General features: G+C 40.4%; 1 protein-coding gene across 1 annotated transcript; it reads left to right on the top strand.

Moving 5' to 3' along the window:
* On the top strand, positions 1-25,383 carry GATD1 (glutamine amidotransferase class 1 domain containing 1). The gene is made up of 8 exons (XM_077459756.1): positions 1-144; positions 3,943-4,019; positions 10,709-10,814; positions 11,975-12,082; positions 17,272-17,366; positions 19,134-19,227; positions 20,971-21,082; positions 24,502-25,383. The coding sequence occupies exons 1-8, from the start codon at positions 54-56 to the stop codon at positions 24,506-24,508; spliced, it is 690 nt and encodes a 229-aa protein (XP_077315882.1). The 5' UTR covers positions 1-53; the 3' UTR covers positions 24,509-25,383.
* Positions 25,384-26,554: the final 1,171 nt, after the last annotated feature.

The raw sequence follows: 26,554 nt of genomic DNA, 5'->3' as shown, positions 1-26,554 counted from the left end.
TGGGGTTCCAACACGCATGCGTGCAGTGAGTAGCGGTGTTTAGGCGTCCACACATGAAGAAGCTGGGAATGCCGGGTTCCGGGGCGCCCACTGACCGGCTCACTAAACCCAGCTGTCTGATCGTGTGCAGCGCTGTGAGCGGAGGTGAGGAGGGCGGGGTCATGTGACCGTGTGTGTATAGAGAGGGCTGTGTCATGTGACTGCCGGTCTGTACGGTCTCAGCTGACCTGTGTATAGGAGGCGGTGGGGGTGTGGCCTGTGTTCAGCTAATGTCATTATAATCACACCTTAGCAATGCATTATAAACGTCCATACAAAGTGGTGATTGGTAACACCTCCATCCCAGCAGTGTGCCTATAGGGCTGAATGAAGGTAAAAGCAACAGGTTGGAGTCTCTTCTATACTAGAATGGAAGGGCCAGCAAGCCAGGTGTAAAGTCTGATGGTAAAACACGGGACTCAGCAGGCCCTTCATTACAGAATAGACATGCACTGCCTCTTCTGCTATTAATAATCTGCCCTGTGTTCCAGGTACACCTACCTGCCATGCACAGCTCAGTTTTCATTTTTACAGTGGCTGTTTATGAAATTAAATAGGATTGGTCCCAGCACAGAACCCTGGGGACCCCACTACCCACCCTGCCCATTCCGAGTACTCCCCATTTGTCACCACTAAGGATGAGCTCAGGTGTGTTCGCATGGTGCACGTGCTGAGCCCGCCAGGAAGTCGGCGCAGCGATGCGCTAATCACAGGTACTGACACATTGCCCCAATGCACAGCTGCAGAGATCAGCAATGTCTCACTGCCTGCAATTAGCGCAGCTCTGTGCCGACTTCCTGGCGGGCTCTGCACCTGGAGCATGCGAACGGGCCGGAGCTCATCCCTAATCACCACCCTCTGAACGCGCCCTTGTAGCCAGTTTTCAATCCATGTACTCCCCCTATGGTCCATGCCAACGGACCTGATTTTGTACAGTAAACATTTATGGGGAACGGATTCAAATGCTTTTGCAAAATCCAGATACACCACATCTACGGGCCTTCCTTTATCCAGATGGCAGCTCACCTCCTCATAGAAGGTTAATAGATTGGTTTGACAAGAACAATTCTTCATGAATCCATTCTGATTACTGCTAATGATACCATTCTCATTACTAAAATCTTGTATATAGTCCCTTATCATCCCCTCCAAGAGCTTACATACTATTGATGTTAGGCTAACTGGTCTGTAATGTTGAAGCTGAAGGAAGTGTAAATGAACACTAATGCCCTGTACACTAGGTCGGACTTTCCAATGGAAAAGGTCTGTTGGATTATTTTGTTGGAAAATCCTATCATGTGTGGGCTCTATCGGACTTTTTCCATCAGAAGTACAGATGGAAAAAGTTTGAGAGCTGGATCTAAAATTTTCTGACAACAAAATCCGATCGGACCTTTTCCGATCATTTGTAGAGAATTCCGATGGGCAAAGTGCCACGCATGCTCAGATTAAAATACGAGACCAAAGCTATTAGTTTCTAGCCTCTACGTAGTCCCATCGTACACAACAAACGTCACCTCGTTCCGAACGATCGGATCTTCCAACAACTTTGTCCAACCGTGTGTATGCAACACCAGTTTCGGAAAAAATCCAACGGATTTTGTGGTCAGAATGTCCGACCGTGTGTACAGGGCATAAAAGTCATGTTCAGATCTGCTGGATCCCAACTGAAATTATGGGTCATGTGATCTTATCCTGGTGATAAAAATGCAAAATTTTGGCCATATAGTATTTAACCCCTTGAGAGCCAGTCTGTAATTTTCCCTCATTACCAGGACATTGTTTAAATTTCAGCGCTGTGATAGTTTGAATGACAATTGGTTATGTATTATTTATTTCATATTTTTCTCTTTTTTTGATAAATAGAACTTTCTTTTGGTGGTGTTTAACCACTTCAGCCCTGGAAGGTTTACCCCCCTTCATGACCAGGCCATTTTTTGCGATACGGCACTGCGTTACTTTAACCGCTTCCCGACCAACCGCTGCAGTTATACTGCAGCAGGTCTGCTCCCCTGCACGAGCCATCATAGCTATACATCGGCTCGCAGGGTCGGGATAGCAGGCGCGTGCGCCCGCTGCATAGCAGTGGTGCCAATGCTCATGGCCAACAGTCGCGATGTCCGTCGGCCACGAGCGATCTTGAGCACAATCAACAGAACAGGGACGAGTGTGTGTAAACACATACTTCCCTGTTCTGTTCTGACAGGAGTGACAGATCGTGTGTTCCTATTAGCTAGGAACCACGATCCATCACTTCCTCTAGTCAGTCCCCTCCCCCTTCAGTTAGAATCACCTCCCAGGGAACACAGTTAACCCCTTCACTGCCCCTAGTGTTAATCCCTTCACTGCCAGTGACATTTTACAGTAATCAATGCATTTTTATAGCATTGATTACTGTATTAATGCCAGTGGTCCCAAAAATGTGTCAAAATTGTCTGATGTGTCCACCATAATGTCGCAGATCACTGCCATTACTAGTAAAAAAAAAATAATAATAATAAAAATGCTATAAATCTATCTCCTATTTTGTATATGAATATTTCTATAACTTTTGCGCAAACCAATCAATATACATTTATTGCGATTTTTTTTTATTTTTTTTTTTTTTTTTTTTTACCAAAAATATGTAGAAGAATACATATTAGCCTAAACTGAGAAAAAAATACCTTTTTTTTATTTTTATTTATTTTTTTTTTTTTAAAAAGGGGATATTTATTATAGCAAAAAGTACAAATTATTATGGGTTGTTTTTTTTTTTTTCAAAATTTGTTACCCTTTTTTTGTTTATAGCGCAAAAGAAAGCTTTATTTGTGGGAAAACGTCAATTTTGTTTGGGTGCAACATCGCACGAGCGCGCAATTGTCAGTTACGCAACGCAGTGCCAAATCGCAAAAAGTGTTCCGGTCAGGAAGGGGGTAAATTCTTCCAGGGCTGAAGTGGTTAACTTATTTTCTAGGGCCTCTGCTTTAAAAAAAAATTCTAGTAAAAGAAATACTGACACTGTGACTAGGCAGAATGGGGAGATGCTTGTTTACGTTAGCATCTCCCCGTTCTTCCTCTCCGTGAGACGATCGCGGGTATCCCCGCAGACATTGAGTCTGCGAGACTTGTGATCCGACTCACGGAGCTCGCAGTGGGCATGCGCGTGCGTCAGGTGGCGGGCGCGTGCCTGCTATGCAAGCCCTGCGAGATCACGCAGTATAATGTGATTTCGCACAGCGGGGCCAACCTGCCGCAGTAAAACTGCGGCGGTTGGCCCGCAAGCGGTTAAACAAAAGTGTCAGAAAAAGGCCTGGAGGTCAAGTGGTTAAAAAACATTCCCTCCCCCTCCTAAAACATTAGTATTAGTTTGGTGGATGGATTCTGCTTGTGTGGATACAGTCAAAGGCATGCAAATAACATTTATTTTAGAGCCGCTTAGCTTGGTTTTGGTTTTGTGGTGTTCTTCTATGTAACGTAGAGGTTAGGTAGAACCGGTGTGTAAAATGTGTATAATTACTGTACTACTGTAGGTCATGGGTGTTGGGTGACGTGCCCCAAAGTCTTAAGCCCCATACACACTATCAGATTGTCTGCTGATTTTTTCCTTCAGGTTTACCAAAACCATGTAGTACAAGGGCCTGCCTGATTGCATACACATTGAAACCCCTAAGGTTTGACCTCATATTATATGGTTTTGGTAAATCTGATGGAAAAAATCAGCAGACAATCTGATAGTGTGTATGGGGCTTTACTGATACTTATAGTTCCATAGCATCTATAGAGCAGCAGGGTAAATGTCTTGGGCTTCTACATCAGCGAATAATTGCTTTCTGAAGGCTGGATGTGATTAATAAACATTTTGGAAGTTTTATAGCGTCTCATTTTTAATGAAAATGTTTCTTTTAATTTTTTTTCTTGAAGGTGTTTCAGCGCAATCCTTTCTTCAGACATTCACTCTATCAAGCTCAGCATTCAATCTTCAAGTGGCCTCTCCTGGGGTAAGTGGACAGCTATAATGGATGACACTAGGGCTGAAACAACTAATCGATTATGAAATTAATCAATTACTATTTTCATAATCGATTAATCGGCCAGTAACAAAATGGGGTTAGAAAAAAAACTAAAATCAGCCCTTTATAGTAGAAAAAGAGCAAATCGGTACTGTAAATATTACTTTCACTGTCCCATAGTGAAAAATGAACCCCTTACAGTAGCGATTATTTGCTCTTTTTGCACTAATTTTAGTTTTTTTAACCCCATTATGTTACTAAACATCTCAGGCCTGGGTCACACCTCTTTGTTTTTTTTGGTGCTTTTTGCAGAAACGCACTACAGTTCATTTACATGGTTTTCTATGGGACACGTTCACATCCATGATTTTTTCAGCTGCTGTGTATTTGGAAAAGACGAGGACTTTTTTTTAAATGCAAAACGCTATTTTGTTTTTTTTTGTTCAATATTCTTCAATGGAGAAGCTGCAGAAAAGCATGCAATAATGCGTTTTTGCGGCAATTTGTGTTTTTTTAATATGCCCAAGAAATTGGGCCAAAAAATATGTAAAAATCGATTAATCGAAACAATAATCGGCCAACTAATCGATTATGAAAATAATCGTTAGTTGCAGCCCTAGATGACACCACATGCATTTTTTTCATGCTTTTTGCAGAAATGCAGGCCTTTTTTTTTAACATGGGTTCTTATGGAACACGTTCACATCAATGCATTTTTTTGGTACAATGGAAAAGCTGCAGAAAAGCTTATAGTGTGTTTTCTTTTTACCGCAATTTAGCCGCAATTTGCATTCTGCGTTTTAAGATCTGCCCAACAACAAATTTTCAAGGGAAAAAAACAAAACATAAAAGATGTAAAATGCAAATCGTGGTAAAAAAAAACCTGTGGAAAGCACTGCAGAAACACTCAAAAGAAACATAGATGTGAATCGAGCCAAAGGGCCCTTTCAGACTGGTGCACTTTTGAGGCATTCCCATTGACTTATGATGGAAGGTGCGTCTATGATGTGCTTTTGAACAGCACACCAAAGAGGCAGCGTGCAGGACGTTTCAAAATGCAGCACAGCAATGTGAACATTGTCCACTGCATGAATAATTTTCATGCACTTTTGTAGCACCGGAAAGGTAGGTTTTATCGTGACGAGAGTTCACCAGTGTAAAGCCCAACTCTGGGCAAAACATTTTTTCCCATGCAGTGGGGCTGTGCCCATACTGGATGGGTTATCTGCTTGTTTTTTCTAGGTGAGCTTGCATGCCTGGCCAAAGGTTTTGAGAATGACACAAATTATTTCACAATGTCTGCTGTTTCAGTGTTTTAGGATCTTTTTGTCAGATGTCACTATGGTATACTGAAGTATAATCATTTTGCCGGCCCCCCCCCCCGGCTCCACCCCTGACTTCACCCCCTTTGTCCTGCCCATGTATACTCCACCTTTTTAATGAAGCACCCATCAAATGCAGCCCACCAGCGCCCATCAAATGCAGCCTCACCAGCGCCCATCAAATGCAGCCTCACCAGCGCCCATCAGTGCAGCCTCACCAGCGCCCATCAGTGCAGCCTCACCAGCGCACATCAATGCAGCCTACTTGCGCCCATCAATGAATGTTTGCCTGCTTCCATTCATTCAAGAGTTGGGACACGTACACAGTCCTCCGTCGCCACTGCGCCTCTGACACTATGTACGAACAGAGCGGTGGCTGCCTGCTGATGTTGAGACTTAGTTGCTTGTTGCAAAGAGAACAGAGTAGGCGGCTGCCTAGTTTGCCTAGTGGTAGCGCCACCCCTGAGTATAATTACAAGCATTTCATAAGTGTCAAAGGCTTTTATTGATAATTACATTAAATGGTTCTTAAGCCACTCTGTATTAACCATCAGCACTGCTTCCTATTGTAGTATCTCTGTGTGTAATTTATAAAAATAAATGCTGTAAATACCTAATTTCACAGCTGAAATTCGCAAGCTTTCTCCTTTCCTCTTCTGAGAGATATAACGGGTGGGGCTGAGATTCCTTTGGCAATGTCAGTCTGGAGGGGAGGATGAGAGAGCTGTCCGGTCATGTGATCGCAATCTCGGTTCTTAAATTAGGTATTTTCAGCATTTATATTTAAAAATCATTTACAGAGGTGGACACTGCAATAGAACAATAGAAGGCAGTGCTGATGGTGTACACAGATTAGTGTTATGGGTGCAGCGGAAGGGGGGGGGGATTGGGGCGGCTCACACACAGACAGAGAGGGGAGGGGGAGGGGGAAGGAGGACACAGCAGAGAGGAGAGCAGATAGCAGGCTGCTGGTGACAGAAGACAGAGATGTAAACTGATCGCAGCAGCCATGATACACTGTGGTCAGTTTACAGAAGGGTGGGGAGAAAGTGGCAGGATCAGCCAGGTTTTTTAGGTGTTACAGGGGGCCAAATGACACAGGGCAAGCACTGTGTCATATAACATGCTTTAAAGGAACAGGATCCATTTTTTTTTTACATTTTTGTTTTGGGGTTAACAAATGCTTTAAAGTGGTGGTAAACTCTATACAACTACTTTTTACTACAGGTAAGCCTATAATAAGGCGTACCTGTAGCTACCCCGGATATATCTTAAACCTGCATGGTTTAGGAGATATCCCCTGTATCTGCATGTGCCCACGTAATCGGCACATGTGCACTGAAGCAATGGCAATGCTATGCATACTAGCTCATTATGCCTTTGTTTTGCAGGTGTGTGTTTTTTTTTTTTTTTTGGTTAGTGGGTTTACAACCACTTAAAGTTTGTGCAAAGAGTCAATATTTGCAGTGTTGACCCTTCTTTTTCAAGACCTCTGCAATTCGCCTTGGCATGCTGTCAATCAACTTCTGGGCCACATACTGACTGATGGCAGCCCATTCTTGCATAATCAATGCTTGAAATTTGTCAGAATTTGTGTTTTTTTTTTTCTTCACCTGCCTCTTGAGGATTGACATTAAGTTCTAGGGAGTATCCTGGCCATGGACCCAAAATTGTGATGTTTTGTTCCCCAAGCCACTTGGTTATCAGTTTTGGCAAGGTGCTCCATCATGCTGGAAAATGCAAACTGTTCTTGGATGGTTGGGAGAAGTTGCTCTTGGAGGATGTTTATGTACCATTCTGCTCTTGGAGGATGTTTATGCACCATTCTTTATTTGTGGTTGTGTTCTTAGGCAAAATTGTGAGTGAGCCCACTCCCTTGGATGAGAAACAACCCCAAACATGAATGGTCTCAGGATGCTTTACTGTTGGCATGACACAGGACTGATGGTAGCGCTCACCTTTTCTTTTCCAGACAGGGTGTTTTCCAGATGCCCCAAACAATCAGAAAGGCGATTCGTCAGAGAAAATTAACTTACCTCAGTCCTCAGCAGTCCAATCCCTGTACCTTTTACAAAATATCAGTCTGTCCCTCATATTTTTCCTGGAGAGAAGTGGCTTCTTTGCTGCCCTTCTTGACACCAGACCATCCTCCAAAAGTCTTCGCCTCACTGTGTGTGCAGATGCACTCACACCTGCCTGCTGCCATTCCTGAGCAAGCTCTGCACTGGTGGTGCCCCGATCCCGCAGCTGAATCAACTGTAGGAGATGGTCCTTGCAGGTAACCGTGGTTAACAGACAAAGAACAATAGTTTCAAGCACCACCCTCCTTTTTAAAGCTTCCAGTCTGTTATTCTAACTCAATCAGCATTACAGAGTGACTTCCAGCCTTGTCCTCATCAACACTGACACCTGTGTTAACTAGAGAATCACTGACATGATGTCAGCTGGTCCTTTTGTGGAAGGGCTGAAATGCAGTTGGAATGTTTTTTTCTGGGATTAAGTTCATTTTCGTTTCAAAAAAGGACTTTACAATTTATCTGATCAGTTTTCATAACATTCTGGAGTATATGCAAAATTGCCATCATAAAAACTGAGTCAGCAGACTTTGTAAAAATTTATATTTGTGTCATGCTCAAAACTTTTGGCCAGGGCTGTATACTCACCCGATCCTTTGATCCTCCAGAAAACGGTGCTGCCTCACGTCCAGCGGTGGACTGTTCCTGACGTCTTCATGCCCAGAGCCGCTCTATGGGCATGATGATGTCAGGAACAGTTCACTGCATAAAACCGCTGGACCACAGGGGGCAGGAGCCAAAAGCACCAGTCTTGGGTGAGTATACCTCAGCTCTCCAAACCCCTAGACAAAATCTAGCAGTGCCTGCACTGCATGGGCAAATAAAATTGCCTGGAGTTGATCTTTAAAATAGATTTTTTTTTTTTTGGGATTCATTCTTCTGCACCTGTTCCCCAGTGCCTCTACGCTGAGAACCGAGCGATCGAACACCACCGATCGCTCAGTTCTCACAGTTCCCCGACGCTCACTGGAGCATTGGGCTGTGGAGGGGGTGGGAGTGGCCAGCATTTTTAAATTGCTGTTCACATGCAATAATAAAATGATGTAGCTGAATTTCATAGCACTAGCCTTTCTCCTTTTTTGCATGGACTATATGGAGGTTTACAGAGACTTCATAGGCTGAGTGCTGTGTTCTTGAGGCTCACCAGGCATTGCACAGGAGGTAGTAGCTTGGATGCACCTGTTCCAGTCAGCAGAGAGCAGACTTCAGCCCACTTTCTGTTGAAAACGAACTGCAGAGCTGCACTCCTGTGATCCACAGGAGAAGTACAGCCAAACGAGCTTTGGCTGTACTTCTCCTTTAAGATATCTTTTACAAGTGTAATTTCAAACAAGATTTTGAGTATTTTTATTTTCAACCCAGTTTTGCATTGCACTCTCTATCAGATGGTTTGTACACCCGAATAGTAAATGTTTAGAATTTTTTATTTATTTATTTTTTACTTTTTTTTTTTTTTTTTGTTACTAGTGTTGCATTAGGCTTATAATTTCTTGGATTTTCACATGGGAATTTGTCTTGGTCTGCCCATTAAAGCGACCTGTTGGTGTTTAAATCATTGTGGCCAGGCCAGCTGAGCTGAACTGAGGAATGACACAAAATCTCCCTTTGCATTGGCCCTTATTTTTCCTTTCGGTAGGCTTCCCCAATCCTGTGCAAACAATTTCCAAAGCCTCTTCTCTAAGGTGCTCCAGCTGGCGGTCGCTTGGTGATGTTGTCACATGCAATGCAGGACCAATAGCCCCACATTGTAATTGAGAATGGCAAGGGACTGCCCACAACCTGGAGCATCAGGGAGAAGAGATGAACACTGAAGCCTGCCAGTGCAAGGAATACTAAAAGTACTATAAGGATTACAGTTTATTCATCTAGCCCTAGACTTCCTGAGCATTTAATCATTATTTATGGCTATAGTCGCAGAATTGCTAAAGGTTTTTTATTGCAAAAACCAAATTGTAAATACATATGCAACACAATCCTTTATTTCTTCTTATGGCAGGAAGCACAGCATATCCATCCTTGGAAATCTAGCAAAATCACAGAATGGCCACCTCCACCATGGTCTTCTCAAGGGCACCTGTCTATTAAAATGTAGTGTTTTTGCATAAGAGGCTGAATATGCCTAAGTTCTTGTTACCCTTACGGGTTAAAACACCTTGCCTTATTGTAGGCTCCTGTTTTATATAATGCCTTCCCTCCAGTGCTACTGGTTGGCAAGAGTTTTTGTATAGCTGTCTGACATTATATAGGTCTGCCTTGGGACTCTTTTTAAGTAAGGGGCAATATTATCTTGAAGACTTGATGAAAATCACCCTTTTTTTTGTCTCGTTCCTGATATATAACACATTTCAATTAAATTTAAAGCAGAGGCTACAAAATTTTCATCGATTGTGATTGCTAAAATTGTAAGACTTCTGTATATTCACAAAAAAAATGCAGCTTACTTGTCACTTGCCATTATAAAGCCTTCCAAGAGATGCAGCTTGTCTTTGTAGCCAGCTACTAGGTGCAGCTTGCCACTGTAGCCTGTCACCACCAGGTGCAGCATGTCACTTGCCACTGTAGCCTGCCACCAGATGCAGCTTGTCAGGGTTTTCTCTGTGCAGTGAGTGAAATTTCTCTATGTTTACACATCACTATGCAGCCTCACCCCAGCGCTACCACCTGAGCCAGATCAGCAGGGTCCGGCATTTGATTTTCAAAGAGCAGGAAACCTATAATTGGTGCATGAGTGACAGTAGGGTTCCCTTCCTATGAGAATCTAATGTACCACTGATCTCACAAGAGGCAACCTGGCTCACAGAATCTGGCATGCGGGCCCTTGTATGTAAGCCTCTCTATTCCCAGCGGCTGTACAGCACGGTCTCTGACAGGCCACAGACTGGCATCGGTTCGCAACCCACACAAAAAAAAAAAAAAAAACTTCACACAAAATATATATCACCAGACTTTGTCCGTTTTAAATGTCAGTATTCTCTGTGACACTTTCCCATTACCAAAATGTGTATATACCAGGCTGTTGGCTGGAATTTTGTTGGCATTGTGCACCTTATATGAAGGCTCTGAACAGGTCACACAGCTAAAAGATGAGTGCTTTTGTTACACAGGTGGGGAGTGTGTTTTTTTTTTCAGGCTATAAAGTATGGTAGGATACAGCATAAGAAATCTATAAAATACTTGTATTTTATTATTATTGTTGTTCTGATATTTTATCATAATTAAAAAGTTTTTTCTAAAATGAGGATGCTATTACAATCATCCATAGTTGTGATTTCTTTTACAGGGAAAGGCACTGGACTTTTTGGGAATCAATGAATCGGACACAAGATGGTTCCAGGAGTTTCAGTTAAAGCCGTATGCCAACCCAGCAAAACTGGAATCTATAGATGGTTAGAAGTATAATGGGCTGATATCACTTTATACAATGAATATACACAGAACAGTTTCTGAAAACTGAACCAAGTAAAAAAATAGCATTTAGCAGCCTTTTAATTTTATTACATTGGAATCTTTGAAAAAAAAAAGAGAAAAGAGGCTCAACTGTATTGTTACTGAAACAGTTTTTATAAGTCTCCCAATCTTTAGCAGATGCCGTACAAACCATACACAGCCAGTAACATTGCACTGGTAAAGTGGTTATGCAATGGAAATGGCTCTGAGATGTAAGACATCACTTGGCTTGAATCAATACAGTAATGGATAAAAGAACATGGCGAGCTTGGCCATTTACTTTTTAATTTTGATACTGCACTGTTAATTTTTCATTGTCTTTAGCAGGGACCGTAAAGTAGCACTTGAACATTGGCCAGAAATATTGAAATGAGATACTAAAAGGTTTTGAGGCCAACATTATCCCCCAGTCACAGGCTTTCCTACTTTGTAAACTGTATAAATGTACTCTAACCACTCAGAGTATCTAAATCAGCAGCCACTAAAAATAAGAAATCATTCTGGTAAGGGTTGAACAGATGCAGTTACCAGAAGAATGCTAAAATGCCCTCCCTCCAAACATGCATGGATATATTATTGCAAGGCCTTTTTGCCTACCCACACTGGAGTGAAGTTTTCCGCATCCACACACCATATGTAACATGTGGTGCACTGTGGCTGAGCACACATTGGCTCCTGCATGCAGCAGTTTACAAATACTTCCTTCCTCACTTCTTCCTAGGATACCTTATCACTGCACTTTAACAACCAGTGCTTTCTGACCAACGTGGGTGAAGTTGAAGGGTGGCCATAGTGGTAGAATCTTGACCAGTTCAACAAATGCATGGGCAGGTTGAATGTACCAAGTTGGGTACAGCAAGCCTGCAGGATTTTGTATGCAATTATCACTAGCGGCTAGTATAGCTGCTAGCAGTAATCACTGTCTTCACTCAGTGGGGACAGCTTCCCCCGCTGATAGAATACAATGGCTCTGTGGGAGTGATTCCCCTGTCAATATGGTGGTTGCAGGAAAGAAAATTGCTCTGTGTATGGACTGCTTAATACTCCTCTTTTGAAAAAGAAATAATTTTGATCTAAATTAATTTTGTTTCCTTATTAGGTTCTCGTTATCATGCATTGTTAATCCCACATTGCCCCGGGGCTATGACTGACTTGGCAAACAGTGGCTATCTGGCTAGAATTTTGCAGCACTTCAAAGCAGAGAAGAGTAAGTTGGGAGGGAAAGTATATCATTGCATATATAAAGTATAACAAATCAATTGTTGATTTGTCTTTACTCTGCCTGTCTGTCTGTCTGTCTGTCTTTGTACTGGCACACAGTTGAGAGAAAAGGGATGGGGGTTATTGTACCTGGTTCAGGCAGTATTTTGTATGTAAAAAAATAAAAAATTGCCTTCTTCTAGAATAGATAATCAGATCTTTCTTCTGTAGTGATGGGTTATAACAGATCTTTCTGTGATCTTATTCATAGATGCAACAATGTTGCCTACTTTTTCCTCCTAGCCCAAGCAGTGCTTAGTGCAGCTACTTGCATGGTAAATGAATCCTTACCTTTTCTTGAGGAAAGGAAACAGTCATATATTTAAGAGATTTGCCACACATTGGAAATCCTTCCCATGCGTAAACTTTCTTGCTACTTTGTTATAAAACCTACGTAAAAGAAGTATGGCCAAAGCTTTTCTTGGCTATACTTCCCTTGTGGGTCACAGGAGTGCACTTTCTTTTGCTCTTCTGTGACCCAGGGTCAGCTGAGAGCAGGCTGTTGTCCATGCCAGCGTTTTAGCAACGAGTGACGTCATTGGTTGATAAGGAGGCTGTCAGGCGTCTGCACGGCATCTTATTTGGCCCGCCCCTGCCTCTCTCTGTCAACAATGGGGTTAGTGAAGTAAGGGAGAGAAACTGCGAGGAAAGAGAAGCTCTAGAGTAGTAGTCAATACCAGTGTGCAAAGGTGTATTTGCTTAGGAAGAATAAATTGCCTTTAACATTCGATGTCCTACATGTGTGGATGCTGCAGCAATTTGTAAAACTATTAGTCTAGTTTTTAGATTGGGGTGCCTTCAGATTGTGCATTGACTAAATAAAAAGGTGGAGAAACACTGGGTTAAAGTATAGAACTAAAGCCAAACATTTTATTCACTATAGATAATATAGGAAAGGGTTAAAAATACTGTCCTATTTAATTTTTTTTTTTAATCACTTGTCCTGTTCAAGAGATTTAACCACTTCAAGTCCAGACACTTTCGCCCCCTTCCAGTCCAGGCCAGTTTTCAGCAATGTCACACTTTGAATGATAATTACTCAAGCATGCAACCCTGTACCTAAATAAAAGTGTTATCATTTTTATGAGACCGATAGAGCTTTCATTTGGTGGCATTTAATCATCACTGGGATTTTTTTCTTGCTATATAAACCAAAAAAGTCAGAAAATTTTGAGATTTTTTTTTTGTTTCTTTTATAAAATTGCACAAATCTTTATTTCATAAGTTTAGGACAAAATGTTTTCTGCTACATTTATTTGGTAAAAATAACCCAAATCCACCATTTTATTATTTTAACTGTGTGAAAGTTATAAAGTCTACAGTCTATGATATATAAAGGTATTTGAAAATCGATTAGTCCTGATGTACTGACGGCCTATCATTTATTGAGACCCTAAATGTCAGGACAGTACAGCTACCCCCCAAAGGACCCCTTTTTGGAAAATAAACAATCCAAAGTATTTAGTAAGAGGCATGGAGATTTTTGTTGAAGTAGTAATTTTTCTCACAATTTTTTGGAAAAATTTACAAAATTAATTTGTTTGTATGTAATTTGTGTAATCACTTTTTACTGAGTAGTTCACGGAAAATACAAAAAAAACTTTTTTTTTCTGCAGAGGCATAAAGGTGGTATCATGAAGTCAATAAGTGGTTGTTATACCAGTATAAAAAGATAGAAATAAACATAAGATTTCCAGTAACAATCATATGCATCGTAAGTTGCAGCATTTTGATTATCGAAAACTGAGACTAGAAGAACCACAAGGATTACATAGTTTGATATGTGTGAGAAGAAGCAAAGCAACTCAATCTATGTTCATTAGACATTACATTGCTCTGGAAAACTATTGGTATAATAAATGATCAGAGTGAGTAGATGACAAACCACTAACCAAGATCAAAATAAAATTCCATAACTCTAAGCCCCCTTTCACACAGGGCGGATCCGCTCAACAGACTCCGCCAGCTCCGTTGATCCCTGCTGAGCCGGTGGATGACAGGCCTGTCTCTGCTCACTGTGCTGGGATGGACCTGTCAGAGCCCCAGAGTCCTCTATGGGAGATCGGACGAAAACGAATCCGCCTGTCCCTTTTCATCCGATTCCATCCAATCCGCTGGACGGATGGCGAACATACATATAGCCATCCATCTGTTTTGAGTGGATCTTATCGGATTGGAAGGCAGGTGAGTGTCAGTGGACAAATCTCTGCTGACTTCTGCCTACCCATACAAGTCAATGGGTTGCCCCCTGAGATCTGCCTTAAAAACGGACAGGCAGATCCGAGCAGGCCTATTGTGTGAACGGGTCCTAAAAACTCAACATAGTACATTAGAGTCAGTGGTCTACTAATAGTCCTGGTGACGTTCTGAGATCAATTAGAAAATAAATGGTTAAGCAGCAGCAGGTGTTTCGTTTTTATTTATGCTTTAGAAGTACAACACAATATACTACAACAAACAAATCCTACCATGTCATCTTTTTCCAGTACAAGGAACAATTGGATATTGAAATGCCACATTTGACTACAGTCTAACAATAACGAGAGCATGAATTCATATCATACTGAGATGGCCCACGTTTAATCTGAAGGCCCCAATTTCATTTGAATTTGATTGGATTCTTTCTTAGCTCATAATTGAGATGGTAAAGGGGACAACTTTTTCCACTGTAGGAGATTGAGGGCTCTTCCAAGTGAGCAGGATCAACTTTGTAGCATAAAAATATAAAATACAAAACAAGGTCAAGGTCTTAGGCCGCGTACACACGGGCGGACTGTTCGCCCAACTTTGTCCGCTGAAACTTGGTTTGAGCGGACAGTCCGCTCGTGTGTAGGCTTGTACGAGAAACTAAGTCTCGCGCATGCTCAGAAAGAATTTACACGGCGAAGGTTGCATTGCAGTGTATTGGACTTCGAATTTCTCGTCCCGTCGTACGTGCCGTTCACGTCATCGCGCAAGTTTTCAGCGGACTGTTCGTTCGTCGTGTGTGGTCAAGTCCGTTCATGCTAATTTTGAACGGACTGTTTGTCAAACTGTTTGACGAACCTAGTTGGGCGGACAGTCCGCCCGTGTGTACGCGGCCTTAGCATGTACCTTCATTGAAGAGAGAGGTTTGGGACTTTTTATGAAGAATGCAGCTTGGGGGGGGGGGGGGGGGGGTGACCATGATGCAAATTGTGTCTGACCAGTTTGTTATATAGCTGTAATTACTAAATTTCAATACAGTGCACATAAAGAGTATAATAGATTAAAAAATGTATTCCATATATGATGTGTACAACCAAAACATCATAATAATATAGCATAATAATAATAATCCATAATAATAATGTCAGACACATAGCACATGTATCAAACAATACAAATATAAAAGTGAATGATTGTTACAACATATTGCAATAAAACAGAATAAAATTGATGGAATGATCCTGTCTGTAAACATGATAGTGGCATCAACATAGCTCGACGCGTTTCATGGATGAGCTCCACTCATCAGGAGCAGATGCTTGATATATATCTATAATTAATAATAATTTATTCTGTTTTATTGAAATATGTTGTAACTATCATGCACTTTTATATATGCATTGTGTGATGCATGGGTTATGTTTTTGATGTTGTTATTATTATTATTATGGATTGATTATTATGCTATATTATTATGATGTTTTGGTTGTACACATCATATATGGAATACATTTTACTCTATTATACTCTTTATGTGCATTGTATTGAATTTAGTATTTACAGTTATATAACAAACTGGTCAGACACAATTGCATCATGGTCACCCCCCCCCCCCCCCCCCCCCCAGCTGCATGCTTCATACAAAGTTCCAATCCTCTCTCTTCAATGAATTGTCAAGCAGGGATGGAGGCATTGTACCTATGGGTTCCATGTCTCATATAGAGTCCCAAATCTCCCCTTTCCCCCAAGAATGTACCTTCTAACACCTTGAGAAGTCAGGTTCCAGAGTTAGACATCAGGGAGTCCTGAGACTGTAGACTTTTGTTATATTTTAAGGGCTATGTTTAGCTGTGAGGATAAAGTGACTTATGTAGTTCCATTTGTTATCCCATCTAACAGTACCCTTGCATTGATGCTTTTGTAAGCTTTTTACTGCTCCCTTTCTCATTGCACTGCCCTCTGGAAATCCTAGATAGCAACTGTGAAAACTTTATGTAACATCAACTCAACCCACTTCCACTTGTGTTCCTTCATCCCTCCTTTGCTCTATTTGCTAAAAGTGGTTGTAAAGGCAGAAGGTATTTTACCTTCATGCATGAAGCTAAAGAACCTGCTGTGTGTTGCCTCTCAATCCAGCTATGTGCACATGAGACTTAGCTGTGCCTGGACTCCCTCTCCTCATTGGCTGAAACCAGTTAATCACAGCCAGTGAACCAATGAGGAGAGAGCCGGGGGGCAGTGCTAAACCCAGACTCTATGTGTCTTATGGATGCATAGAGCAGTGGCTTGGGAGCAAGCATGCAGTGGTGCCCCCAGTGAACGTGTCTTTCTCAGGGGGCACTGCTCGAGGGGGAGTAGCCGGTAGTGCCGGTGAGGCAAAAGAAGAGGTTCAGGACTGCCCTGTGCAAAACCACTGCACAAAGCAAGTAAGTATGACATGTTTGTTATAAAAAAACAAAAAAAAACAAGCTTTAATAACATTTTAACCAACTTACAATCAATCAAGTAAAGATGGATTACATAGATTGAACACAGACTGGAAATTAGACTTTTGAAGTATACTCAGTGTTTACACAGAGTTTTTGCAGCTGCTGCCCAACTATTGCTAGAGAACTGTGAAGAGAGAACGAGAAAAGAGCTTACAGGATAACTGGTATTGTTTGTATGCATAGCAAGAGAAATAGCAGGGTTTAGTTTAGGGGGGGTAGTAAGTATTACCTTTTTTTGTGTGCTAAATTCATTATTTAGATTTAATAAAATAATTTGTTCAGCTCTGATATTTTTTTAACACGTGAAAACAGTTAATTATGCCTTAAATTCATGTGCTACAATTCCTGGGCTTGAAGCTCCTGCCCCGAGCTGGGAAAACAATTAATGTCAGTTGGTATACTTGTCGGCTAAAAGAGAACTGCTTTTCAGTAAGTGCTAATTTATGGTTTTCTTCCATAGAACCTATCTGTGCCGTTGGTCATGGTGTGAGTGCCTTGTGTTGTGCTATTGCTGAGGATAAATCTTGGATCTTTCAAGACTACAGTCTTACTGGGGTAACCTGAAACATGTGTTATTTGATGTTTAAAAGCTGAGTTTAACAAACATTTTCTGAATTATCTTAATTGTCTTCTTCATGACATTTATATAGCTTATATATATATATAGCTATATGGGTTATAGCTAGTCTCCAAACGCACCACTAAATACGCAAAGGAAATTCCTAAATGTGTGCTGTTTTACCTGCCAAAGGGTTTATAATTCTTTTCTGCAGGTTTTTTAATTCACACACCTGTGCTCAACAGCACATTTGGGGTCCTGCACACCCTAAGGGCTCATTCAGATGGGCAATTAACTACTTCAGCCCCGAAGGATTTTACCTCCTTCCTTACCAGAGCACTTTTTGCGATTTGGCACTGTGTCGATTTAACTGACAATTGTGCGGTCATGCGACGTTGCACCCAAATAAAATTGACATCCTTTTTTTCACACAAATAGAACTTTATTTTGGTGGTATTTGATCACCTCGGCGGTTTTTATTTTTTGCACTATAAACAAAAAAAGAGCGACAATTTTGAAAAAAAAAAAACACAATATTTTTTACTTTTTGCTATAATACATATCCAATTTTTCTTTTTTAAACAAACACATTTTTTCCTCAGTTTAGGCCAATACATATTCTTCTACATATTTTTGGTAAAAAAAAAACGCAATTAGCGATTTATTGATTGGTTTGCGCAAAAGTTATAGCATCTACAAAATAGGGGATAGATTTATGGCATTTTTATTTATTTATTTTTTTACTCATAATGGCGGCGATCTGCGATTTTTTTTTTTCGTGACTGCGACATTATGGCGGACACTTTTGACACATTTACACAGCGATCCTGCTATAAAATTGCACTGATTACTGTGTAAATGTGACTGGCAGGAAAGGGGTTAACACCAGGGGGAGATGCAGGGGTTAATATTTTCCCTATGGGAGTGATTCTAACTGTGGGGGGAGGGGACTCACAAGGGGAGGAAACCGATCGGTGTTCCTCTGTACTGGGAACACACCATCGGTCTCCTTGCCACTGACAGGACGTGGATCTGTGTGTTTACATACACAGATCCACAGTCCTGCTGTGTCCCCGGGCAATCGCGGGTGCCCGGCGGACATCACGGCCGCCGGGCACACGCACCGGGTCCCGAGCGATGCTGCCTAGATGGCTGGGAATCAGAGGAGGTCATATGATGCCCACCCAGGATGGGAGATCCCATCTGTGGGCGTCATATGTCTATAGGCTGGGGCTGAAGTGGTTAAGCCCATCCTCCATGCAGAACCGCTGCGTGGAGGCAGAGCCAATTGAAGTGGATGCACACGCAGTGGCGGCATGGAGACAATCGCATGTCAAATTTTGACATGCAGGCAGGAGCAGGTGCATGGATCCGAACACGGAGCCTCTGCACACTGCATTGCAGTTGAGTAATACTGTAAATCCTCATGAGAGACGGTGGTTGATTTACTAAAATTGGAAAGGGCAAAATCTGGTGCAGAGCTGCACAGAAACCAAACAGCTTCTAGGTTTTTTATCAAAGCTTAATAGAACAAGCAGAAGTTAGAATCAGATTGGCTACCATGAACAGCTGCACCAGATTTTGCACTCTGCAGTTTTAGTAAATCAGCCCACAATCTGTTAGAAACACTATTACCTTCAGACACCTTTGATCATGACACCCATCATCATGGTTTTTCACAACTTGTTATGTATATTGTTTAAATATTTTAATGCATGTTACTCCTATTCTCCTCTCCCGGTTTATTAACATTGTGACGTCAGCCTTCTGTATACGAGCTGGTCCGTCAGCCTGACTATGGCAGCCTGCCTCTTATCCTAGAAGACTTTGCTAAAGAAGCTGGAGCAACATTTAGTGGTAAGAATAGAAACGCACATTGAAGCTCATTATAGTATACCTGTGGGCTCACCTTCTATTGTTAGAACTATAGAACAAGCACCTTGTGCTATCCTCAGATCATTGGGGTATCAAAATGTGGGTGCCCTGTTATGCAGATATCCACAACAGTTTTCATGGTTGATGCCTGGCTCACTTTCTTCTGCCCTTGCATATTTCTTATGGCCACCAAATATGAATGGTAGTCCCAGTGGCCAATGGCTGATGGGCTGGAGATGAGAAAATCCCAGGTTTGAACATGCAAGCTGTTGTAAATGTTTGTATGATACAGATGTATTTCTCTAATAATGGCATACATTAAATGTACATCCGTAAATTTGAAAATTTGCATATTCGTATATTCATACATTCCTAAATTCGTAAATTAGAAAATTTGGAAATTCGAAATTAGAAAATACGAAAATTTGAAAATCAGAAATTATAGGTATTGTAATTTCCTTTCAAATTTGGCTGTTAGTGAACATAATGAATACGAATTTATCCAAAGTTACGAATTGTTCAAAATAACGAATTCCACATCCAAACAAATGAAACCGAATAAATTAATAATAAATAATACAATTTGTATTATTATTATTGTTATTTATTATTATTAATTCATTACGTTCCTTTCGTTTGGATACGGCATTTGTCATTTTGGATAATTCGTAACTTCGGATAAATTTGTATTTTTTACGTTCACTAACAGCCAAATTTTGAAAGGAAATTACAATACCTATAATTTAATAGTTAAGTTATTATTAGTTATTTATTATTTCAGATTTCCAAATTTACTGATTGACGAATGTGCGAATGTATGAATTTATGAATGTATGAATATACAAATTTTAGATATTACGAATATTCAGAAAAATTTATTAAACGGGTTTTCATTAATTCGGATATTAAAACACAAATTTGGAACAAAATGAATAGCACATGTCTAACTGCTACCATCCCCAGCTACAAATACTCTTGTTTGCTCCCTTGCTGATACATTTGGCTACCAAAGAGAAATACCTGGTACTTCTGGGTATGGGGCGCATGTGATTCACTCATTTTCCTTCCACATAACATGTGCTTGGTTAATTCGGTACTCAGTAGTATCACATTGGGGCAGGGAGATAGTTTTCAGCTTTTACACTTTGCTCCTATCACCCAATTGGCGTGTTGGGGGTGCATAACAAAGTAATGTATGCACAGCTTGGGTTGAAGACAGTTAAGTGAAACTTTTGCTTTGTCCAACGGACAGCACTATTAGACCATTTTACACATGCAGCACCAATTATTATTGTGTGATTGGATGAGCTGTACATTGACTGCATGGGTGCATGTATGTGATCATCATGTAGCTGGAAAACATTTAGCAATATGGGTGTATGATCACATTGACAAAATTTAGTGTATCCTATTCGAAGTGCAAGCTGGGTCTGTAACTTGCATGATGATCTTTTACTGCTGGGGCCAAAACGTTGGGATTGACTAGCATTAGAATGTGTAATTGAGTGCAATTTGGCATTTGATCCAGCTTCCCAGCATGCTTTATCATTGGATCAGTGTAGCTCTGTACCTACATTTTTTGATTATATCTCAGTAAGATCTATTACCTTTTACCAGTATACTTAGACATTAAAGTGCTAAGCCTATAAATGAATAGTGCAAATTAGATGTTTGCTTTAAATTATCTCTGTTGACTATTGTAACTGACTGATTATCTGCATCCAGCAAGCGAGCCAGATGCTGTTCACGTTGTTCTGGACAGACATCTGATAACGGGACAGAATGATAATTCCACAATGGCTGCTGTTCAGAATTTGATCTTTCTCTGCAATGGAAGGTGGGTGCCAGCGTTTTGTCTCTGCTCTTGTCAATATGCTGATGTTTTCTGTATAAGCAAGCTGAGATAAAGTCTTTTTAATGTCCTTTAGAAATGTATGTAATTTAATCAAACTTTTAATCGTGTGTCTGATGTTTAAAATATTTATGTATAATGTGTTCTATATGCACATGGGGCAGCGATAAGGGCCGCTGATCTTATTATTGGTAGGTCTTATAGATGGGTTCTGTCTGAGAACGAATGTCTTTCAGCAGTCTCTGATGACATGATTGCCAGAAACCATCTGATATTCACCAAGGCTACACTGTGAATAATGTGCTTCAGTCATACTGATATTTACATGTTTATTTGTGGGAAGTATGATTTTTTTAAAAATAAAAATCACCATTATAAATGACCAACCTGCATGCATGCATGCATACTAGGGTGTTTCCTTTTTCCAAAGATGTGACTTTGCTTACGCGCTGAGTCTCAGGGATGTAAAAGATATATATGCCAAATTTCAAGAAGATTGGATAATATTTAGGGGTTGCACACAGTGATCACTTTTATCAAAACAAAGTCTGTGGGCTTCACTTGATAAGAAGTCATATACAACAATGCTGGATGAAGAAAGTCCCCAAGGCTTTCTAGAAGAACGAGAGAAAATGGTTAACTACATCCAAAATGTCCTAAAAGACGGAAGTCATCCAAGAGAAGACTACAAAGAGTTATTACAACTCTCACTCCTGTACCTAGGAGGTTGGTCTTAAAACGACTTCAGTTTCAGGATCCCAGGGGCACTGCATAAAGCAAGGTGGATGGCAAAGGCAATATATGCACTTAAAATTGTCCTCTTCACTAAACAGTTGAATATTCCTCAACGGCAATTGAAAGGAATGAAACGGGTTGCACATTTTGTCTTCCTCATATATGTTCGCTTTTGGCATGAGGCAATTGTAAGTCGATGGGCTCCAAAGAATGATTTGGATATGCTAAGGTTTTTGAGCACTTACCCAGATGCAGACATCAAAAAATGTGCTCTTATAGTTGCTAAGAGACACCTTTGGTATCTGTCAGAAACAAATATAGGATTGGCTTTTTTGGACAAACGTGTTACTCAGGCTGTTAAGTAAAATATTTAAATACATAACAGTGCAGTGCTAATAATTAACCCTCTAATAATTCAAAGTCTTTTATATAGTAGAAGACGTAGAGAGCTGAGGTAGAGATTATTATAGAGATAGTTGATAGTGGCGTTCTCCTCTGTGGTAGTAGAAATACATGCAGATATCCTTATAGTGCAAGCTACATCTGTGATTCCACCACCAGCCAGCCAAACCACTCACCTCAGATCATAGACCCTTGAGCTAACAGATGGGTCAGATGCTCATCTCACCACTAACACTGGTCACAGTCTAGAGTCTGGGTAGACAGATGGATAAACTGAGACTTCCTGTCACTTTACACTGCCTCCAGTAGCTGCTCTCTCTCTCCAAACATGATGCCTCCTCTGCTGCTTCCTACAGTAACGTCTCCTCTCTACTTCCTCCCGAGTCACCTCTCACCCAGCTGGGTGAGAGGTGACTCAGGAGGAAGTAGAGAGGAGACGTTACTGTAGGAAGCAGCAGGGAGGCATCATGTTTGGAGAGCGAGAGCAACTACTCGAGGCAGTGTAAAGTGACAAGAAGTCTCAGAACGCCACTATCAACTATCTCTATAATAATCTCTACCTCAGCTCTCTACGTCTTCTACTATATAAAAGACTGAATTATTAGAGGGTTAATTATTAGCGCTGCATTGTTATGTATTTAATGTTCTTTTGAGGTTTTGTTATATTTACCTTTAATGTTCAGCTGCTTTGCTATCTTTTAAGGTTATTATTTTGCGCTGACTGACTCCACATTTTTAACTATTAAGGAAAATATGACAAAAAATTTAGAAACCAAACCTGCAGAGAAAGATTCCATTAGAAAATGAAACCCTAATGCATACACATGTGAAAGCTTCCACTGTCTAATTTTGTTTTTTAAAATTGCAATAATATGAGGCTAATGGCCTGATCCTTTTTTTACTACACAGTAGGGTTGATTTACTAAAACTGGAAAGTGCAAAATCTGGTGCAGCTGCATAGAAACCAATCCGTTTCCAGTTTTTTTGGGGCAGGGGTTTGTGTCAAAACTTAATTGAATAACCCGAAGTTATGAGCTGTTTAGTTTCTGTGCAGAGCTTCACCAGATTTTGCACTCTCTAATTTTAGTAAATTAACCCCAGTGTGTCTCTGACCCAATAAGTGTTGGGATACCTGATCTGCAGATGCTTGTTCAAGAGTCAGTGGGGTTGATTTACTAAAAGAGAATAAACTAGAACCCTGCTGAATTAGGTAGAATTCCAGCTGTGGGTAGCCCTGCTGACATCACCCTGCTTGACAATACTCAACAGAAAAGGAGTAGGTTGTAAAATGGTTGAATGAAAAGCAAATGCATCCAACCTGATGCAATCTCTATTTTGGTATTCAAGCAGCTGTGGCTGCTTGAATACAACAGCCGACAGTGTAGGTTCTGCTATCCATGCTGTTTGGTGTGGATGGAGGAATCCATTGATTATGTCTTTTTCAGCTGGTGTACTGAACTAGAGAAATCTAGCCATGTATGGATACTTTTAGCAGAGGGAATGAGGTAAAGCTTTTCTGACTTCCATCACCAGATCATGTGCAAGTAAAATCCTGTTTGTTTGTTTTTTCTTGCACATGGTTGAGTATTCCTTGCAAAGCCAAGTGAAAGTTCCCTTTGCAAAGATTGCATTTTCTACTACTTTAATAAATCAAGCCCAGTGGCTCAGAAAGGAGTTAATTACAGATAAAGATGAAAGTCCCTAAAGATGCACCTTCAAAAACAACCAGTGCCAATAACTAGGCAGAATCGACATATTCATAGTAGGTAGCTTGGCTCCATCTGTAAGCTTACATTATTCATAATATTCCATTATTAAATAGACAAAGCTCCTTTTTTTTATTTAAAATTAGGTCTTTTTGCAGTTTCTATTTTTCTGAGGCAAAAAAATAAAAATAAAAAACAGGTGGAGAGGTATTCTGTCTTTTGCATAGAAACTGAATAAATAAATTGACAAATAGTACTTGTTTTCAAGGGGCAACGTGAGAACAACAATAATCTAATCTAAGGTGGGGTAAAACCTTTTAAGATGGAGGGAAGTAGCACGGATTGGGTGCTCACAACAAATGTATTTTGTGGGCACAGTATTACAGGAAAAGGAAGGAATAAATGATATTTGTAATGATGAAGACCACAACTATAATATCATATTTAGGAACCACAGCCTTCTGTATGACTGGAAAGTCCACTGCTAAATGGAACAGAGCAACACTACATTAAATGTTTATCTACAATAAATTAATGCTTTTTACATTTCTCTGTGTTTAGGAAATGAGGTTGCAGCAGAGAATTCATAATTATTTGAACCCAAGTGAACAATCAGTAGAAAGAACTGAAGTCTGATGTGACCAGCAGCATCATAGAGAGATAAAAACCATTCCATCCTTGCAGCATTGTGCTCATGGACCCACAGAATGGAGGCATCCGGATCACAGCAAAAATGAACTGTACTGTGGACTGTAAATCTATTCAGCCTCATACTGCGATTGCAGAGAAGTGTTCAGACTACTGTTCTAATGTACAGCGCCAATTTACTGCAATGAAGAGGAATAAAGGTGTGGCCTGTAGCAACCAATAATCTTTATGTTTCATTATCAGAGTGCTGAAGATAAAAGCTTGATTGTCTGCTATGGGCAAACACCTTTATTTTTTTGGTCTGTACTTTTTTTTTTTTTATATGAGCCATTGACTCTTGTCTTTAACATTTCATTGTCGTCGACAAAAGTGTCAAAAAGTCTTCATTTCACTACCCTGAAATTGACAGCAACACACTGGGGTGGATTTACTAAAGGCAAATAGACTATGTACTTTGGAAGTGCCATTATTTTCCCCAGAGCTTAGTAAATGTGGTAAAGCTCTGCTGATTTGTATCATCCAATCATGTGCAAACAAAATGCTGTTTATTTATTTTTTCTTGCACTTGTGGTATTCTTCACAAAGTGAAGATTCACCTCATTTACTAAGTTCTGGAGAAACTTAATACGACAGCACTTGGAAAAATGCATAGTCAGTTTGCCTTTAGTAAATCCCCATTTACTCGTTTTAAACACTTCCTCTCATTCTCCCTCTTCTTAGTTCAATGCAGCTATTGTACTGTATATTTAGAACATTTCAATAAATACACTCCTTATAAAATTGTGTCTCCCAAAAGAGTGGAAGATGTAGCATTTGTCTTAACTCGGCATTTCTCAAAAAGGGTTCCTCTAGGGGTTCCTTAAGCAATTTCTGACCCTCAGATAAGTAACCGCTCACACCCATTGTCTTTTTAGCTACTGACCAGCAATGCAAGAGGCATTCTTTACAATTACCAATGTAAGGGATCCCTTCTTCCGCTGACCACCAATATAAGGGGTTTCTTCTCCTGTTGGCATTCAGTGTAAGCAGGGCAGTACACAGACCACCAGTGTAAGTTAGATCTTCTCCACGGACCACCAATGTAAACGGGTTGTCACTGTCTGCATTCCTTTCTGGACATTCCTTTTTTTTTTTTTTTTACCTCATTATTACTAAAAGATTTTGATTTATATATATATATATATATATATATATATATATATATATATATATATGTAGTGTGTTTTGTGTATGTATATGTATGTGTATATATATATATATATAGCACTCCTGGGTGTCAAATATGCTAGATATGCCACATTCCCTTTTTATTTTCTTATTTATTCTTATATTTCAACCTATTGTTCATGCTAATGTGCTGTGAGTTGTAGATATAGTAATTATTAGAGGTTTCCTGAGATGTTGTTTTTTTTTTTTTTAAGGGTTCCTCTGGGTTGAGGTTGAGAATTGCTGCTTAGTATCCAGAACAGGACTACAGAGCCATAGAAAAGCAGACTCTGTTTTTATTATCCTATCAGTGTATATTGAAGAGATTTCTCCACGTTTTCTGTGTTGACGGATGTGGTATATTTTCCAAAATGGACCCAACCGCAACATAAACCCCCTTTTTTTATAGAGTGGGGTATGGGGTAGATACTATGCATAGATTCAAGTGACAGTACTAGGGGAGATTTACTAAAACTGGTGCACACAACCTCAACCGCATGCTTCAGGGGTTGTGGCCAAATAGGTACACCATTACATGTGTGGTGGACGTGTCCTAAGGTTCTGCTCTTTTGTATAAGGGTCCACTCACTTATTTTTTCTGTCACGATGGTCAATATCACTGAAGATGCGAGTATCGCCTTATTAAATAAACCTGTTGAAAATGTCCCCCGACATGTTCTTAGTGGCTAAATTTTCTATAGCAACAGCATGGAAGAGCTCTGTCATAGATATTGCCCTAATGAAATGGAAACTTACGTGA

Source organism: Lithobates pipiens, unplaced genomic scaffold (genome assembly GCF_037356315.1).
Source record: "Lithobates pipiens isolate NorthernLeopardFrog02 unplaced genomic scaffold, aLitPip1_a1.2 Scaffold_10, whole genome shotgun sequence".
Taxonomy (NCBI): Eukaryota; Metazoa; Chordata; class Amphibia; order Anura; family Ranidae; genus Lithobates; species Lithobates pipiens.
The sequence above is the reverse complement of the archived record's forward strand: the minus strand, read 5'-3'. Positions and strand labels throughout refer to the sequence as shown.